The sequence below is a fragment of the Hyperolius riggenbachi genome, chromosome 1 (genome assembly GCF_040937935.1).
Source record: "Hyperolius riggenbachi isolate aHypRig1 chromosome 1, aHypRig1.pri, whole genome shotgun sequence".
Taxonomy (NCBI): Eukaryota; Metazoa; Chordata; class Amphibia; order Anura; family Hyperoliidae; genus Hyperolius; species Hyperolius riggenbachi.
The window spans coordinates 535,303,897-535,324,393 of NC_090646.1; the positions used below are offsets into that span (position 1 = coordinate 535,303,897).

Genomic DNA, 20,497 nt, shown 5'->3' on the forward strand with positions numbered 1-20,497 from the left:
CAATAGCTAAGGGGGCCTGCTTTTGTGTTTACATTTGTGATACTTTACCTGCCTACGGTGGCAGGGTAAGTCCTCAAGTCTCTCTGCAGTGTAGTCACATGCCCTGCAGCCTAGCACCTTGGTGCCTGTTACATGGTATGCGGGGATGGCAGCCACATGGTGATAGGTTGCATGGCATGCGGCTACTCTAAAGAGAGGAGTGAGAAGAACCTCTCCTGCCGCCACAAGCAGGCTAAATATCAAACTCTGCTGCCACTGATCTGTATGTAAAGTATCACACTCCTCTGGCACTGCTCTGCTGTTACTGGGGGGGAGGCGAGCTTTTGAGTGGGTGGCAGGGTGTTGCTGGGGAGCTTAGCAATTTATAGTTACACTACTGGATATGAAGGTGAATCTTTGATATTTTTGTTGTTACCTTAACACATCAATCCTACTAAATTACTGGTTAGAGTTGATGTCTCTGATTATTTAAATGTATGCTAGCCAATGGCAAGAGTGCAGACTAGGGACAACATTAAATGTCAGTTTGCATTGTTGACACTACACAGCAATGACTTCCTCATAATAAAAATGTGATGGAGCACATCGCCAGCGCCTGATATCCATTCAAGTCTACTTCAACAACCATATGTAATATCGCTCAAAAAGAGAGGGAGCTGCAGCACTTGTATCATAATAAGCTGAGCACATAGAGCAGTTCCCAGCTTTGTCACCCATACAGAGTAATCCACTCTGGCCATGCAAACGTAGAACTAAATATATATTAGAAGGCAAGTGATGCCTTTTTGAATAGTAAATCAACAAGACAAGACAAAGAACATTTATATCATGCTTTGCTCCTGGAGGACTCAAAGTGCCAAAGCTGCAGCCACTAGGGGGCGCTCTATAGGCAGTAATGTTATTGCTGGGATTTCAAAGGAAGCAGTGTGGAGTGACTTGCACCTCTGCCCCTCCCCTCTACAAAGAGCAGCAATGGAAGCTAAACAGCATGTCTGTAGAAAGCTCATACCTAAACTGATGACTAAAGCAGCGTTTTTCAACCAGTGTTCCGCGGCACACTAGTGTGCCGCGGAACGTTGCCTGGTGTGCCGTCCTCTTATCCCCCCTCCCGAACGTCCCCGCGGCCGCCGCTGCTATTACCTTAGCAGCGGCCGCTCTCCCCTCTCCAGCGCATGTGTTTATTGTAGCAGCGTATCTCCGGCTGCTCTGTGTGATGCACAGGAGGCAGGGCTTGGTTTCCATAGTAACGGCGATACATATCGCCGTTACAGGAAGCCGCTGCCCTGCTTCCTTCTACATTCACACAGAGCAGCCGGAGATACGCTGCTTGAATATACACGCGCCGGAGAGGGGAGGAGCGGCAGCTGTTAAGGTAATAACAGCGGCGGGGACGGGCGGGGGGCACTATACTGGCTATCCTGGGGCACTATACTGACTATACTGGGGCACTATACTGGCTATACTGGGGCGCTATACTGGGGCACTATACTGGCTATACTGGGGCACTATTCTGGGGCACTATACTAGCTATACTGGGGCACTATTCTGGCTATACTGGGGCACTATTCTGGCTATACTGGGGCACTATACTAGCTATACTGGGGGGCTATACTGGGGCACTATACTGGGGCACTATTCTAGCTATACTGGGGGGCTATACTGGGGCACTATACTAGCTATACTGGGGGGCTATACTGGGGTACTATACTGGCTATACTGGGGCACTATACTAGCTATACTGGGGCACTATTCTGGCTATACTGGGGCACTATTCTGGCTATACTGGGGCACTATACTGGCTATACTGGGGCACTATACTGGGGCACTATACTAGGGCACTATACTAGCTACACTGAGGCAACTAAACTCCCTACACTGGGGAAACTATGCTAGCTATGCAGCCGCACCCCAGGCCCCCCCATAGCCTGCTGCGCACGGCACTGTCGACTAGGTCGCGCAAACACCCGGGGGCCGCATCCCCCCCCCCCCCCCCCCCCCCGCGCCGTTCCCCGGAGAAAAATTTGGTCAGACAGTGTTCCCCGGGCCGGAAAAGGTTGGGAACCACTGGACTAAAGCATAGTTTTGCTGACAAAAGTCTACAGTCTATACTTACATATACAGTCAGCCTATTGGCTGTTTCCAAGCCAGTGACATCACTTGCAGCATGAAACTGGTTTCCAGGCAGAGAATACTGTACTTCTAAAGTCAGTGTTTAGCTTTACAAAAGATTCCTTTTAAAGGTTCTGTTTAGAAGCAATTAGTCTGCATCTGTGTATTTCTTTCATTTCAAAGGAGCCCGTTATCCAATATACCACCCACACCAGGATGTGCATCATGCCAAAAGCGCATGCTAGTTCTGGGAAAGAAATGTGTCATTATTTTAAGAAATCCTTTATTAAATGCTTAAGTTTTAGTGTTTTAATAACTTTTACTGTAAATATGCAGATGTTTTACCCCTGTATTTCATAAACAAAGCTCCTACATACTACCAGACAATGACCTATTCATAGAATGGAAATTTGTTTCAGGTGGAAGTTACTTTATACAATGTAAAAGAAAAAAAAGTATTGTAGTGAATAGCTCTCTCTTATTAGCTGAATACTACCCTCCCTGTGGCTTCATCTCTCACATGTATTAGAGCCCCATCACAGCTTCTTATAGAGCTGCCAGAATATATGGTCACTACTTATAGCTGACTTCCTTTGCTATCTGAATTGGTGTTTTCGTATTTGCCTGTGCATTGGTGAAGCTTGCTTATATATCTCACTAATATTATAAATGCGAAAGTTTGAATGTTTGTTACTCAATCACGCAACAATGGCTGAACAGATTTAAATGTAATTTGGCACACACATAGTACATTAACTGGAATAACATATAGGATACTTTTTATCCTCCTAACCAAAAAGTGGGTGGAGACAAATACAAATTTCACTGGGAAATTGCAGCCATTCTTGCACTGTTATTAGTAGGGTTCTCAAACTTTGCACAGTTGGTCACGGGGTGACTGGGATTAATATTCAAAAAAGTGGGTGGAGCCTACAAAAGCCAATCAAAATTCTCAAAATTGATTTTCAAGGGGAATATTTAATTGCTGTAATTCTTGCACTGTTAATGACACAAGCCTCAGACCTGGTACAGTTGGCCATTGGATGAGTGGGGTTCAAATGCAGAAAAGGGGGTGAAGCCACAAACAGCCAATCAGATTTGTTTCATTTCAATGCAAATTTTTGATGCCAAAGACCCCAAAACTCACAAACTAGGTCACAGAGTAATTCAGTAATTGTGTGTTAAAAAGTGGGCGGAGCCAACGCCAGCCAAATACATACCCAGGCCATGCCGGGTCATCAGCTAGTCTTAGATAAGGGCTGCTACAGCACGTTGAAAATACGTGTTGTGTTTGTTCTTGAGGCCAGTTTCACACTAGCAGCCAGCGTTTTGGATGAGGTGTGACGGGATAACCATAAAGCTAAAAAGAGGTCTTGTATGCACCCGCGGTAATGTAATTTTTGGCAGCAAACCAAACTATAAGTGAGGCTCTTTAGCTCTCACTTCCGGTGGCCAAAATACGAATTGGATGGAAGTGTATTGAAAAAATACACCTCCACGGTTGCAAAAAAATATCTGCCGTGCAATTGTGTTTCATGACTTCTGGTCAAAACACACCGCTGTGAATGTTGACCCATAACGCGCTGATGCATTTGCGTCCGATACGATACTTGCGGCGCATCGCACCACATCAGGTATGTAATGTCCCATAGACTTTCATTGCTTTAGCATTACCCAAAAAAGGGTAACACAGCGCAATGAAAACATCCTAGTGTGAAAGGGGCCTGAAGGGAACCTGAAGTGAGGACATTTTGGAGGCTGCCATATTTATTTCCTTTTAAGCAATACCAGTTGTTTGGCAGTCCTGAACAAAGATCAGTACAGGCTTATGGGAGCTGGAAAAGTAAACTTAAGACATTTGTAATAATCAGAAGTCACCAGTCCACAACTAGTCTTGTAGTTAAAAAGGAACTCGAGGTGTGAGACCTATGGAAGCTGCCATATTTATGTCCTTTTAAACAATACCAGTTGCCTGGCAGTCCTGATGATCTTTCTGGTCAGAAGGGTCTAAATCAAACACCTGGAACAAGCATGCAGCTAATCTTGTCAGATTTGTCATAGACATCTTATCTGCATACTTATCGGGGTCACTGGTTAAATGTATTAGAGGCAGAGGGTAAGCAATATAGCCAGGCAATGTGCATTGTTTAAGAGAAAATAAACATGGCAGCCTGTATGTCCCTCTTGTCTCAGGTTCCCTTTAAGTCTTAGACTCTTATAATGATATCTGATTTTACTTCTACTTACATGGCCAAGAGTTTTTGGTTAAGTATTAACTGAATGCCGATTCCCAAATGAAACCTTTTTACTAAAGGTGGACATTTGCTGTAAATTCCAAAGCGAAAAAGGCTCTAGAATTACATTTTCTATAACTACTGCCCCTTTTTTTTACCCAATACAACAATGGCTGATTACGTCATTAAGGAGCAGGAAAACATTGAGGCAGATCTGGAATGGAACATACTGGGCTATATGCAATTCTCCTTTTCACCTGAGTTTTCTCCCAGGAGATCATTTTTCATCTTTGATTTTAAATAACTTTCCAGTACTTTTCAACTAAAAAAGTACCAAAAAGTTGGTGAAAAAGTACTATTAAAATTATTTTGAGCATATTCTTGCCTTCTGGGGGCTTAAAATGCATTTTATTGACGAGTTTAAAAATATCACCTAGGAGAAAACCCAGGTGAAAAAATTAATTGCATATGGCCCACTGTGTCTGACACTGCACTACTTCTCTCTTCATCTCTCCTTTCTGAGATAGGCTAACTCAGTGGCACAGGTAGAAGCAGAGTCCCCCTGAGGCCACACTATGAGGCTCCTCCCACCCACAGATGACACAATCTCTTCTTTGCAGTCTTTGCAAATCCAGAAATCTGCCATGGCAGTTTTTTAAAAGGGGGGCGTGATTATCCAACAAAACCTGAATTTTATGTCTCAATTAGTGAGTTTTAAGACATTTTTTTCCTCGTGCTTTGTTATAATTTCTGGTGCCTGTACTGATTTTGTAGGTTTTATTTTTACATTGGGGGCTCGCTTTAAAGGGACTCTGAGCACCTCTTATAAGCATGCCTTTAAGACTCCAGCATGACTTTAAGACCCGACTGAAAAGTACTTAAAGATCCATAACTTTCTGTAGCTTGTGCTCTCCTCTTTCATTTCATGCCTGAATCACTGTTCTACACTAAATCATTTTCGTTCGATTTCAATTTAAAAATCGCGGCTGCCATCTTGGCTATGTTATAACTTCCGGGTCACCACTGTGTTCTCTGTTAGAGAAGTGCATCACTAAATGGAGCAGGAAGAGGAAGTGACATGCATGGCCATTGCAAGAGGCGGCTCCTCCAGAGGGGTCATAGCACGACTTTGTTGGAAGTAGTCTGGCTTAATGGCATGCACATGAGAGGTGCTTAGAGTCCCTTTTAATATCCAAGGCCAGCACCACCTAAATATTTCAGAATTTGGTGGTGCAGATATGGGTGGAGCACGAGTTAAGCATTGAAAGTGGCTCTGATATTAGTGGATATTGCAGTATGGGGGATGGGAAGGTCAGTTAGGGTTAAGCATTAGTACAAGGAGGGCTATTGTGAGACTAGGGTTGGATTCGTGATAGCAAAATATATATTCTAATATCATAATACCCAATGCCCAATAGTAAAATATCAAGAAATGTACCAATATTCTACATGTTGTTTTACCTCGCATTTAAATTACTGCAGTTCAAGCTCTTTTTAGGTGAAAACAGGCCCACAATAATATAACACATATGTACACTATTGCAAATTTATATAAAAGTAGAAAACTTTAGTGCCACATCCTATGCATGTCTTCCAAGAGTTAGGATAGCTCTTCCTCAAACCACTGCCAAGAAGCCATTAACACAGAATCAAGGGTATGTACTGTAGTCTCTGGACAGCATGTACTGTAGTCTCTGGACGTACTGTAGTCTCTGGACGGCATGTACTGTAGTCTCTGGACGTACTGTAGTCTCTGGACGGCATGTACTGTAGTCTCTGGACGTACTGTAGTCTCTGGACGGCATGTACTGTAGTCTCTGGACGTACTGTAGTCTCTGGACGGCATGTACTGTAGTCTCTGGACGTACTGTAGTCTGTGGACGGCATGTACTGTAGTCTCTGGACGTACTGTAGTCTCTGGACGGCATGTACTGTAGTCTCTGGACGTACTGTAGTCTCTGGACGGCATGTACTGTAGTCTCTGGACGGCATGTACTGTAGTCTCTGGACGGCATGTACTGTAGTCTCTGGACGGCATGTACTGTATTCTCTGGACGGCATGTACTGTAGTCTCTGGACGGCATATACTGTAGTCTCTGGACGGCATATACTGTAGTCTCTGGAAGGCATGTACTGTAGTCTCTGGACGGCATGTACTGTAGTCTCTGGACGGCATGTACTGTAGTCTCTGGACGGCATGTACTGTAGTCTCTGGACGTACTGTAGTCTCTGGACGGCATGTACTGTAGTCTCTGGACGGCATATACTGTAGTCTCTGGACGGCATGTACTGTAGTCTCTGGACGGCATATACTGTAGTCTCTGGACGGCATGTACTGTAGTCTCTGGACGGCATGTACTGTAGTCTCTGGACGGCATGTACTGTAGTCTCTGGACGGCATATACTGTAGTCTCTGCACGGCATATACTGTAGTCTCTGGACGGCATGTACTGTAGTCTCTGGACGGCATGTACTGTAGTCTCTGGACGGCATGTACTGTAGTCTCTGGACGGCATATACTGTAGTCTCTGGACGGCATATACTGTAGTCTCTGTACGGCATATACTGTAGTCTCTGGAAGGCATGTACTGTAGTCTCTGGACGGCATATACTGTAGTCTCTGGACGACATGTACTGTAGTCTCTGGACAGCATATACTGTAGTCTCTGGACGGCATGTACTGTAGTCTCTGGACGGCATGTACTGTAGTCTCTGGACGACATATACTGTAGTCTCTGGACGGCATGTACTGTAGTCTCTGGACGGCATGTATTGTAGTCTCTGGACGTACTGTAGTCTCTGGACGGCATGTACTGTAGTCTCTGGACGTACTGTAGTCTCTGGACGGCATGTACTGTAGTCTCTGGACGGCATGTACTGTAGTCTCTGGACGGCATGTACTGTAGTCTCTGGACGGCATGTACTGTAGTCTCTGGACGGCATGTACTGTAGTCTCTGGACGGCATGTACTGTAGTCTCTGGACGGCATGTACTGTAGTCTCTGGACGGCATGTACTGTAGTCTCTGGACAGCATATACTGTAGTCTCTGGACGGCATATACTGTAGTCTCTGGACGGCATGTACTGTAGTCTCTGGACGGCATGTACTGTAGTCTCTGGACGGCATGTACTGTAGTCTCTGGACAGCATATACTGTAGTCTCTGGACGGCATATACTGTAGTCTCTGGACGGCATGTACTGTAGTCTCTGGACGGCATGTACTGTAGTCTCTGGACGGCATGTACTGTAGTCTCTGGACGGCATGTACTGTAGTCTCTGGACGGCATGTACTGTAGTCTCTGGACAGCATATACTGTAGTCTCTGGACGGCATATACTGTAGTCTCTGGACGGCATGTACTGTAGTCTCTGGACGGCATGTACTGTAGTCTCTGGACGGCATGTACTGTAGTCTCTGGACAGCATATACTGTAGTCTCTGGACGGCATGTACTGTAGTCTCTGGACGGCATGTACTGTAGTCTCTGGACGGCATGTACTGTAGTCTCTGGACAGCATATACTGTAGTCTCTGGACGGCATATACTGTAGTCTCTGGACGGCATATACTGTAGTCTCTGGATGGCATGTACTGTAGTCTCTGGACGGCATGTACTGTAGTCTCTGGACGGCATGTACTGTAGTCTCTGGACAGCATATACTGTAGTCTCTGGACGGCATATACTGTAGTCTCTGGACGGCATGTACTGTAGTCTCTGGACGGCATGTACTGTAGTCTCTGGACGGCATGGCTTTATGATTTAGCTAGGCACAATTTTGCAGGAAAGCTATGCAAGTAAAGGTATCACCAATCTAGTCTTGAAAATCTGATTTTGGTCAAATGGATAACCATATCAATTTCTATAAAATAACTGCATCAAATATTTAATCCAGCATTGGAAACTATAGGAAATGGGGAATATGTGTAAAACTGAGACGACATATAGTGCATAGGCTGCACTGCAAGTTCTTTGGATAGGATGCAAATTGTAACATCTGACTTACTTTTACAGTCCCTCAGTGTAGTATCCGATGTATGAATGGAGGAACATGTGTTGATGATCAGTGTCGCTGTCAGAAGGGTTATGTTGGAGCACACTGTGGGCAACGTAAGTATATTCAATCTCATTTCTAAAACTCATTTCTCATTTCTAATACTATGCCTTTCTTAGTATATAATTAAGAGTAAAAGTAAGGCAGGCCATGAGATTGCCGTAGCATCCAGCAGCACAGGAGGTTCAGCATGCTTTCCTGGATCATGTTTTTCCAAGGTAACAATGCAATTGCAGGGTAGGATAAACATATGATCAATATTATTGTATTGTGTATAGTAGCATTAATTGCTAATCAAGATGCCACTGGTTTCTTTGCCAGAATCCTTTTTTTTTAAAGGTTCTTTATTTATCAACATTTAAAAATGTTCACAACAAACAAGTAGACAAAATCACATTGCATCAACTGGGGAGGGGTTCCCTGTCACTACCTAAACTGGGGGACACCTGTGTTGGAGGAGCTGAATCTAATCCCTACCATAGTCCTAGTCTAATGTCCCACCATAGTTCATGTAAATTTGGCTCCACCGCTGACCACACTCACATCCCGATCCATGGCCATGACCACCCCCCTTTTTTGCCCGCTCCCCCCCTCCCCGTAAATTTTTCTGCGGATGCCCATGGCACTATATATAACTAGTTAAATGTCTATCATCTACCACAGATTGGCACTGAAGTCATTGTTACAGTGGTGGTTTATCCCAGTAGCATAGCATTGCATAGCATACAGTAGCATAGCATGCAAAAAGCCAATGTAAGTAAGTAGACATTCAAGGCTTTAGGGCTTTTTCACACTGGTGTCTACTCATCGTTTCCCACCAGCCGCGGCACCCATCGTTACAGCAAAGCCCATTCAAGTTAATGGGCTCCTGTGTTGTAGTTCCCTGCCATTTACCTTCATTTGCACCAAATGCCACATTCTGATCCCGATCTTTCCTGTTGTTTCAGCTGACCCTAGAAGCAACATTGCATTTCTGTGTTTCGGTGGAAGTCACCAAAATTTGTCTGATGATGTCAGATTTTTGTGCATGCTTTCACAAAAGTATTTGACTGAGATGCCGTGTAAACTGGCCCTAAATAGTGCAAAAAAGAAGGTGGGGTAAGATGTCAGCAAAGCCTCATATACACATACAGAGTTGCCAGCCTCCAGACTAGCAATGTGTTGTGTGGCTATGCAGAGGGGTTGGGATGGCCAATGTGAAGGGGTGGGGGTCCAATGGAGTGGCATGCAATGAAGTGGTTGGGCAAGGGAGAGAACAATTCTCTCGGCAGCACTTAGCCAAGTCAATCCAACATGGCGCATTGCTGGCCCAGGCTTCAAGAGTGGTTGGGGGCTGCTATAAAGACGCTACATTTACACCATGTTGGGCCATTTCTGTTGAGAATCTGGCATGTGTACAAGGCTTTAACTTCTTCTTTTATTTAGCTGAGATAAGAGCATTCACTGATAGCTTTGTCTTAATTTGATCTATTTTTTTTTGCCTGTTTAAACAACATAACACCACGCTGGACTGTTAGAATAGTAAAGCTATGTACAGATGAGCAATATCTACTGCTGTGATCATTCTGAATGACATTTTACAAGGACTTTTGACGAGCAGGGATCAAGATGGGTCAGAGGGACCTAAGAGGGCAAGGGAAAGCTGACAGAGGAGGGCTGACAGAGGAGGGCTGAGGGCGCATGACGGATTGGCACTGAGCAGGTGGGAGACAAAGGCCCTTGGCCAAGACAATCCACACAGCACACATGCTAGATTCTAGCCATAGGAAGCCCTGTCTAGCCTCCTAAGTCTTGAAGGTCCATCCAGGATGTGAGTACATGGCTTTAGGAACAATCACTGTACAGACAAATTTTATGCCGCATCAACTTGGACAGACTATATTTGTAGGAGATCTTTTGCAGATCATTGTCAATTAATGTAAGATTATGGCATTTCCTCTTAGAATTTTTTCTTATTTGACTTCAGCCAGGGGTGTCTGTAGTTAGATTTCTATGCTGTAGAGCTTGGTTGAGCTGTACGTGAGCAGCAAGAGTTTCTTTCTAATAAATACTTGAAGGAAACTGGGTATAGTTGGCACGCTACATTTTTTACATGATAGAAAATACATTTACTCAAAACTAACATAATAATGGAATACATGTACTACCTGGCCAAATATTCTGTCTTCCAATAATGGGCTCAGACAGCCATTCTCTGTTAAAATCCAGTGCCAAACAGCAAAACTATCAGATTTAATTGTACAGCTTGTTGAGCTTTTATTGCCACCCACCAGGGTTGGCAAAAGTATTTTTTTTCCAGTCAGTGTCCTTCAGAACGTGTGTGGCCTCAACCTTTACTCACTTATTTTTAGTTTATTGAGAATGATATATAATGGTAGAGAATATAAAACATATTAATGCTGCTTAAAGAGAACCCGAGGTGGGTTTGAAGAATATTATCTGCATACAGAGGCTGGATCTGCCTATACAGCCCAGCCTCTGTTGCTATCCCAACCCCCCCTAAGGTCCCCCTGCACTCTGCAATCCCTCATAAATCACAGCCACGCTGCTGACAAACAGCTTGTCAGAGCTGGCTGTTTTTATCTCTATAGTGTCAGTCTGCTGCTCTCCCCGCCTCCTGCAGAACTCCGGTCCCCGCCTGCATCTCTTCCCTCCCTGCTGATTGGAGTTAAGGGACGGGGGCAGGGACCGGAGCTATGCAGGAGGCGGGGGAGCAGCTGAGACTGACACTACAGATGTAAACACAGCCTCACAGCACGGCTGTGATTTATGAGGGATTGCAGAGTGCAGGGGGACCTTAGTGGGGTTTGGGATAGCAATAGAGGCTGGGCTGTATAGGCAGATCCAGCCTCTGTATGCAGATAATATTCTTTAAACACACCTCGGGTTCTCTTTAAGTAAATAGCGTATGCTAAAACTATAGCTACAGAACATAAAATAACATTAAAAAAAAGTGTCTTAAGGAGCCAGGAGGGACAGAGTGCCCTTGAAGAGGTAAGATTAAAGGAAAGCACAGTGCTTTTCTAAAATTTTGAGTTAAGAAGACCTTCTGTATGGTGTCCACTAGGGTCTGCCTCAATGGTCTCCTTCTATGCACAGACCTTGATCTGGCAGTACTGCAGGTGTTATTTTTACTGCTTTAAAATGTGAGTCTCTGAAAAACTCCTAAACTCTATCATAATGTTAAATCTTTCCAATACTGATATTGAGTCCAATAATATCATTTCTGTAAAAAAAAAAGTCAGAGGAATGCTCTCTAGTTACACGTCTGAGCTTGGCTGTCTCATGGGAATCTGTAATCTCCTCTGTGCAGAGGCGTATCTAGAGGGGTGCAGCGATGGGTAGTCCCAGGGGCGCCCCTGCACCATGGGTGAGAGAGGATATCTAGCGAAGGGGGCTTTCTGTTTAACCCGCCTAGCTGCCTCCCCTCTGTGATGCCCCCGCTGCCTGAGCCCCCTCTCCTTCACGGTATCACACCTCAGATAACCGACGACAGCATAGACAGAGACAGACACATGCTACCCGCGCCCGATGTCTGTAATGCAGAAATGACATCATTGGTCACTTCCACATTTGGATTACATACACTGAGCACGGGTAGCATGTGTGCCCTCTGTCTATGCTGTTGCTGCTGATCTGAGATGCGATACTTGAACGGCGAAGGGGGCTCAGGCGGAGGCAGCACCAAGAGAGTCACCATGGGAGATAGAAGGACATTTACATACTGGTCGCTGCTGATCTCAGTTCTGTAATGGCACCCTGCCCTGCCTGCACCCAGCACGCTCTCTGCACCAGCACCCTGCCGCTGCTTGCAAACAGAACCCTGCACCAGTATCTTGCCCCTGCATGCAACCAGCACCCTCCACCAGCACTCTGGCCAAGCCTGCAACCAGCACCCTGCACCAGCACGCTGCCCTTTCATGCAACCATAGCCCTGCACCAGCATCCTGCCCCAGCATCCTGCCCCAGCATGCAACCAGCATCCTGCACCAGCACCCCGGCCAAGCCTGCAACCAGTACCCTGCCCCAGCACCCTCCCCTGCATGCAACCAGCACCCTGCCACTACCTGCAAACAGCACCCTGCCACTACCTGCAACCAGCACACTGCACCAGCACCATCTGCCCCTGCATGCAACCAGCACCCTGCCACTAACTGCAATCAGCATCCTGCTATTTTTAAAGGGGGTGGGGGGCGCAATTACAATGTTTGCTATAGGCACTGTATTAATCAGATACGTCTCTGCCTCTGTGTTTACTTACTTGAAAACCTTTGAATACCTTGTAAATAGGCCAAAGTAAATAATATTCATAAAAGTGAGATTGGATTCTTGGCATTGTTGAGATCTGAGACGGACCCTGGCAAACAGGAGTCATATTTGCATCGAAATTGTATTTTAGCTCAAAAATTTTGGAATTTTCTCAAGATACGCATTATCACAATATTAAGAACTTTCTTGAAAATGTTTTCTCATGGCTTCTTTGAACTTGGAAAAAAGTGTTTTTGTATGTATGCCCTCACATTTTTGCATATGTATACTCATCTGTGCAAAACTACCATATTTTTCGGACTATAAGATGCTCCGGATCATAAGACGCACCTAGATTTAGAGGACAAAAACCAGGGGAAAAAAAAAACTACATCTGGTGCGTCCATGGAGCAGGGGCGTCTTTTAGAGCTTCTCTCTCTCCCCCCCCCCCCCCCGCCCAAGCTGTGAATTCCCACCATTCTGTCTACCACATTTGTCTAATTTATCAGTAAACAGAAGGGCCACTCTGAAAGATGATTGTCAAGGTTTCACTTTAAATACTTAAATCCTAATACACCTTTATTGGTATGCTATTACAACCTCTGATTGCACAAACTTTTTTTTTTAAACCAACACAAACATCTTTCATCTACACCTTTACATAAAAGAAAATTGCCATTGGGGAGATAAGGAATCAACAGCATTCCACACATTTATAGATTACGCAAATAAGTACCCACTCCAAACTGTACTTCGCCTCTCACCTTCTGATCCATCTCCAGCCAGGATGCCACAGCCCCCTCCGTCGGTCTGCCGGATCCTGCACTCACTCCTCCATTAATCCGATCCAGCCCTGCGCTCCACTTAATCTCCGGCTAGGTGAACACTGCTCTGGCCTGCTCTGTCCTCCCGGCAGTTCGTGCACGCACTCCATTAGGCAGCTTGTCTGCTTCACCGCCCGATCCAGCCACACATTTGCCCAGCTTCAGCCAGGATCACAGTGCCTCAGGCCGGCTCGCTCTGTCCTCATGGCGGTTCCTGCACTTTATGCTGCTTGTTTCACCGCCCAATCAAGCCACACGCTCCTACCTCCTTGTCCATCCCCAGCCCAGGTCACAGTGCCTCAGCCCGCTCCATCCTCCGGGCGGTACATGCAATTGCTCGGTTACTCAGAGTCCCGGTGACAGCGGTCGGTTTCTCTCCCCACTACCCGTCTGTACTACCGGAAGCGGTGGTTAGGACTATTACTGTACTTCCTCTCAAGTGTGCGCCACCAGGTGATGAAAGACCACCGGGACTCTGAGTAATCGAGCAATTGCACGTACTGCCCAGAGGATGGAGCGGGCTGAGGCACTGTGACCTGGGCTGGGGATGGATGAGGAGGAAGGAGCGTGCGGCTTGATCGGGCGGTGAAACATGCAGCATAAAGTGGAGGAACCACCACGAGGACAGAGCGAGCCGTCCCGAGGCACTGGGATCCTGGCTGGAGATGGGCAAATGGGCAGCTGGATCGGGCGGTGAAGCAGACAAGCTGCCTAATGGAGTGTGTGCACGAACTGCCGGGAGGACAGAGCGGGCCAGAGCAGTGTTCACCTAGCCAGAGATTAAGTGGAGCGCAGGGCTGAATCAAGAGGATCGGCTAAGTTGTAAAGACGCATTCTGCACTGTACTTCTGGCCACACATTCGGACTATAAGACGCACTGACTTTCCCCCCCTAGTTTTAGGGGAGAAAAAGTGCGTCTTATAGTCCGAAAAATACGGTATGTTTATTATACCCATAGACTTCAATAAAATTGGTGAAAATTATTTTTTCCGTGCCATATATTTTCAAAAATATTGTTATTTGTGCAAAAATGTGAAATGTTTGCACAAATTATGGCTAAAGTTAAAATGGCCTTCGGTCTGGCATGGTGTCCAGGAGGAGAGGGGGGTAACTACCCCCTTGAGTGTGGGGATAGGTTCTGGGCGGAGACTTATGATGGATTAAGTTATTTTGTAATCAAGATGGGCAACAATGACAAAACTCGGGAGAAAAGTTTATTATGTGAGAATTTCATGTTTTTTCTTCTAGCTTATAGAGAGGAAGGGAAATAGTAGTGAATAAGCCTGTATTTATTAATTTCAACACATGCATTTCATTAGCCTGAGCATTAACAATATTCAAGTATAATTTATCAGAACTTTGTACCCTTGACTGTTTTTATTACTTGTACTCATAGATAACAGTTCACTTTATATGACTGGCGCTTTTTGTAAGATGTTCATTTTTATGATCTGTGACCCCCTCAGTCTATCTTTTGGCTCTCTTTACTTCTTGAGTGTGGTTCTCGGCCAAGTTTTTGATCTCCTATAGACGCGGTGAAGGGAGTAAAATATAAAACCTTTCTTTTCTACAACACAGCTTCCAAAGATTCAGCTGCAGGAAAAGGGTCACAACCTCTCTTTTATCTGCACATGTTTCCATTACTGTACACTACGTATGTGTGAAACTGGGCTGTTTCCTAAAGCTTCAAGTGAGAGACTTAACATTGCTAGATTTTAGCTTGGCTGTGGTTTCAATATTAAAACAATAGACTAGACTGTTGCTACTAGTTTTGCTCCTATTTTTGTTATAAACGGTGTTTGAATAATACAAAATATTTTGTTATATTTATGGATAACACTGACAGAAGGTCATTGTGTTAGTTGTTTTAAGCTCTTTTTGGATAGACATTCTGATGAAGCCCTGTTTTCATTTAAATGTATAAAAAATAGAAACAGCTAAAGTTCAGTGCAGGCTAAGTTCATATTTTCAAAAACAAAAGTATGGAATGCTAATAAACAATGAACACTAAATAGATCAATGAACAATGGTCAGAGCCAAAGCCTTGCAACATAGTTTGCAAACAGCAGACTAATTTTCCTGCCAAGCACACTTTCTCTAATTCTCCTCCCTCGTTATCTCTGCCTGTCTTTTTCCTCTTCTTTTTTTTTCCTCTGTCCCTATTATTTTCCTGTCTCCATCCTTCTGTCTGTAGGATCCACTCCAAAATACATAATAATGTGAAATAAAATTGGACTTCCACTCAAGCAAAAGTTATCAGTAAAGAAAATATTTAGGCCTGCCATCAGAACATATCTAGCTCAATAGACGTCCATTATTTGAGGATCCCAAAAGATATCTGGCTTGACTTTTGGATACTCAAGCCCAGCCGCCATCCTAGCATGTGGAAAAAGGTATCATGACAATACTGTAACCAAAGCTGTAGCTACTGCAATGAAAGTGTGATGGGGCAAACATGTTAAGGTTAACTTTATGCTGTGGAGTTCAGTTCAAAATCATTTTGAAATTTGCCCAGATGACCCGGATCCATCATCCTACCGAGGGAAAAAGCGACGGCTCACGTGGGCGCAAACGAGAGTTCAAACGATCATGGCTCTTTGCATGGGAGTCATCGGGCATCTTAAATATCTGACCCGCTTTGACAGTTGTAATCATAGTGCATCCCAAAAAATCACCTGTGTAATCGCACACGCGTACCCATGTTGCAAAATCGCAAAAATGATTACACAGTATGCAAAAAAAAAAAAAGGTCGGTCGTGGGTGAAATCGTGCAAAAAGTTGTGTTGTGGGTACATACTTTAAGGTCCACAACCCAACTGAGTTGTGTGCCTACAGCACATGCATTTCCCCAGCTGCGCACCTCCACAATTACACTCCAATGGCCCGGAGCCTGGTTTGGAGAACAGCAGACAGCCTAAGTCATCCAGGGTGATATGTCTTTGTATTTTGTACTCCTAACCAACAGAATTATGTAGATAGAAAGATTTTGTTAAAATGATATGTTTTATTAGTTGAAGTGGACCTAAACCCAGGACCTCCTCTCTGCTCTAAAAGATAAGCAACAGCATAATAACCTCCATAGAAAAACATTTCCTTGTTACAGCTTATAGATCTCCATAGAGATGTTGTAGTGTAGTTATTTGCTGGCTACAGGGTTATTCTCCTGTGTTTGCTTATAGCCTGTCTGAAGGGCACACCGTGGCACAGTTCAGACAGATCTTACAACTCAAATTACAGTGGCTCATTACTAGCAGAGAAGGGAGAATTAGAAAGGCTGTTATCTCTAAATACAAATAGGGTGGGTTTCTCTGTGTTTTCCTTCTGTCCTGTGAAAGAATTTAGGTCCTCTTTAACTGAAAAAAAGTTGCATTGATCTATTCGAGAAAAGGTAAAAGATTTCTCAGGGAAAAGGGCATATTGACTACTGATTGGGATAACGTTCAATCCTGGTTTAAAGCTTTAAAGTGTTATGCTGGGAATATACAGGTCGATTCTGGCGCTCAATTCTGCGCCCGCTCGTTTTGCTCGCTCGATTCTCTTATCTTCCGCTTGTTTTTCTTATCTTTTTTCAATTCACTTCAATGACAAAACAAGTGGCAAAATGATCGAACGGTGATCGGACATGTCAGAAATTATCTATCTAACCATCTTATCAGCTCAGAATCGAGCCGTGTATTCCCAGCATTAGAGACAGGGGCCCATATGCAATTCACTTTTTCACCTGAGTTTTCTCCTAGGTGATATTTTAAAACTTGATAATCAAGTCAATAAATCAGTCAATAAAATGCATTTCAAACCACCAGGAGGCAAGAAAAAAATTACTCAAAATAAGTTTGATAGTACTTTTTACATTTTACCATTAAAATTATTTTAAATCAAAGATGAAAAATGATCTCCTATTAGAAAACTCAGGTGGAAAAGTGAATTGCAAATGGCCCAGAGCATCAGTAGCATCCATTTTCCGTTGACTTCAGTGTCCCTTTAACTACACTGACACTTTATGCAATTCGGCCAGGTTCTTATGCCTGGATATTTTGGATGACCTATTTAACCACTTCTTGCAAAATGGACGTTTATAGACATCCTATCTATGCATCTTTAGTGCTAATAGGACATTTATATAAACAACAATTTTTCAATGTGCCTGCACATGCACGTTGTGGGACCATACATGCCCGCGAGTGCACATGTATACCCTTCAGCCTTTGGCATGAAGAATTCAAAAGATGTGCACCAGAAAAGTGGATTCTACAATTGGATTTGATTTGTGCAAATGCTGACAAGTGTGTTTATTAAAGGCAATTAAGTTAATAAAAACTGCGTTGGTGTACATAGTGAAATTATTGGTATACCAAAATTATCAACATAGGATTACAATACCTAGATTATCATGTTTCAGTAATTTAACAATTATATATTTCAGCTCTCTGTGAAAATCCCTGCCAGAATGGAGGGCGCTGCATTGGACCTAATCGGTGTGCTTGTGTATATGGATTTACTGGACCTCAGTGTGAGAGAGGTAAGCTGTTAACCTGAAATTTAACGCTTTTCTTTTAATATTACCTCTTCTGAAAATTTGTTCTGGTAGTGTTGTGTATTAACCTCCTTAGCGGTAATCCTGAGTCAAGCTGGGGACGGAAAGCCACAGAACAGGGTGGTAATCCCGTGAGTTTTATGCAGGAGCTGCTGCAGACCTCTCTGAGGTATGTTTTTCTTTCTGTTTTTAGGGTCTAAAAGCTTATGAAAAAATTACACGGCTTTTAGAATCTAGATCTGGAAATAATCATTACGCCAGGGAGGTTAACTCTAGGGAGAAATTGCTGACACAGATGTGCACCATTGACTAGTACCATTGGCTTGCTGTAAAGCAATGTGTAAGGAAATGCTTACGTGGATTGCTTTCTATGTTGAGTTTGGTTCTGGAATTTTACTATGTTTCTAAAAATAGCAACCATTGTCTAATTTGGTGAAGGGAGTGTATGACCATCGTACATTAATTAAGCACAGCTGAAAAGAGTGTTGTGGTAGCAAGTTTGTTTGTAAGTTGAGTCCTGTGATAAACATGGTGAAATGTGGATACATTACATTTAGTATAAACTATGTTTTGGTTGTTTTGTGCTTTTAATGTGTATTAAACTACTTATAGAAGTTTATACAATACTGTACCATTTAACAACAAAAATATGTAGTCAAAAACAGTATTGTATATTTTATACATGAAGACAACTTTGTTTGTATCTCTGAAACATTGTAACAAGAATTGTTTGTAAGTAGAGGTTTTTCTATGTATAAAAAGACACAGTTGCTGTTCACCTACTTATAAAAAAAAAAAGTATGGATTTAACTGAAACTGGTCAACCCTGGCCTGGCTCTCATCCTACCTCTCCAACCACACCTTCACAACCTCCTTCAATGAGACCTCTTCTACCTGCAACCACCTCTCGGTAGGAGTCCCCAAGGCTCGGTCCTTGGCCCCCTACTGTTCTCCCTATACACATCCTCTATTGGCAAGGTTATCTCCTTCATGGGTTTTAACTATCATCTGAATGCAGATGACACCCAGATCTACCTCCACATCCCTGACCTATCCACCACTACCATGGACAAGGTCTCCTCCTGCCAATCAGGCATGTCCTCCTGGATGTCCACTAGGTTCCTGAAACTAAACCCGGACAAAACAGAATTTATAAACTTCCCACACTGGCCATTACTGGCCCTCCCAGATGTGAGTGTCACTGTTAACCTTGTCACCAATCACCCTACCTCTCAAGCCTGCTGTCTGGGTGTCACCCTGGACTCCGCACTCTCCTTCACCCCCCACATCAAAGACCTCACAAAGTCCTGCAACTTCCACCTCCGTAACATCTGTAAGATCCGCCCTTTCCTGACCTCTGTCACCACCAAACTCCTCATCCATGCCCTCATAATTTCCCGCCTTGACTACTGCAGCACCCTTCTGTCTCGTCTCCCTATTACCCGAATTGCCCCGCTGCAGTCCGTCATGAATGTGGCAGCCAGAATTATCCACTCCTCCCTCCCATCACTCCACCATGGCGGATTTCCTCTGTGAATTCCTCCACTGGCTTCCTATCCAGTCCAGAATCAGATTCAAGATACTGTGTCTGGCCTACAAATCTGTCCACAAAGCCTGCCCGACTTACTTTTTCAATCTTGCCCAGAGGTACACACCTAGCCGCTTACTCCGCTTCTCCAATGAACTTCGCCTGACTACCCCCCCCCCCCCCTCTCCGCATCATCCAATCCCATGCACGCCTCTAGGACCTCTCAAGAGCTGCTCCAACACTATGGAACTCCCTACCTCCCCCATTAGGATTTCCCTCTCCTTCAACATCTTCAAAAAGGCTCTCAAAACTCACCTTTTCACTCTGGCCTACCACCCTCACTAGTGCTCTAAACCCTCAGCTGAACTCTTGTCCCCTACCTTTTGTCCCTACCTCTCCCTCTAGATTGTAATCCTTTGGGCAGGGTCCTCCTCCTTATGTCTCCTACCTGTTCATGCACCTCCATTACTGTACACCCATCCTATGGATCTAAGTGAACTCTTGAGTGAACTCGACTTGCCTAATCTCCATGCTCCCATCCAGTGACTGACTAATCATTACCTTATACTCATACTGTGCTGCGTGATCTGGTTTGCATGTATTCCTGTATTGTCTTATTGCTGTATGTCACCCCTAAATATTGTCTGTAACCTTAACTAATGTCCAGCACTGGATAATATGTTGGCGCTTTATAAATACAATAAATAGATAGAATAATAAATAAACCCACAGAAGATGAACCAAATTGTAACAGCCAGTCATATTTACCTAAACTATTGAAAAAGGTAGAATACACTGTGCATTAAAGCAAACCTAAACTAAGAAAAAGATCAAAAGAGAATTAACTATATGTGTAGTAACAATGTTATATAGAACTTTCTTATTGTCAGCCTTCCATAACTTATTTTTTCAGAATTATTTGCTCAGCCAGAGATACATTTTTTGTTTCAATTTATTTTTCAGTAACTT

The 20,497-nt window shown here is 44.0% G+C and overlaps 1 protein-coding gene across 1 annotated transcript in view; it reads left to right on the forward strand.

The window, feature by feature from the left end:
• FBN2 (fibrillin 2) overlaps window positions 1–20,497 on the forward strand; it is a 341,314-nt gene that overhangs the window by 24,672 nt on the left and 296,145 nt on the right. Inside the window, exons 4-5 of the mRNA XM_068246690.1 lie at window positions 8,355–8,450; window positions 17,890–17,985. Of these exons, the coding sequence (XP_068102791.1) occupies window positions 8,355–8,450; window positions 17,890–17,985 (192 nt within the window). The remainder of the gene's footprint in view (window positions 1–8,354; window positions 8,451–17,889; window positions 17,986–20,497) is intronic.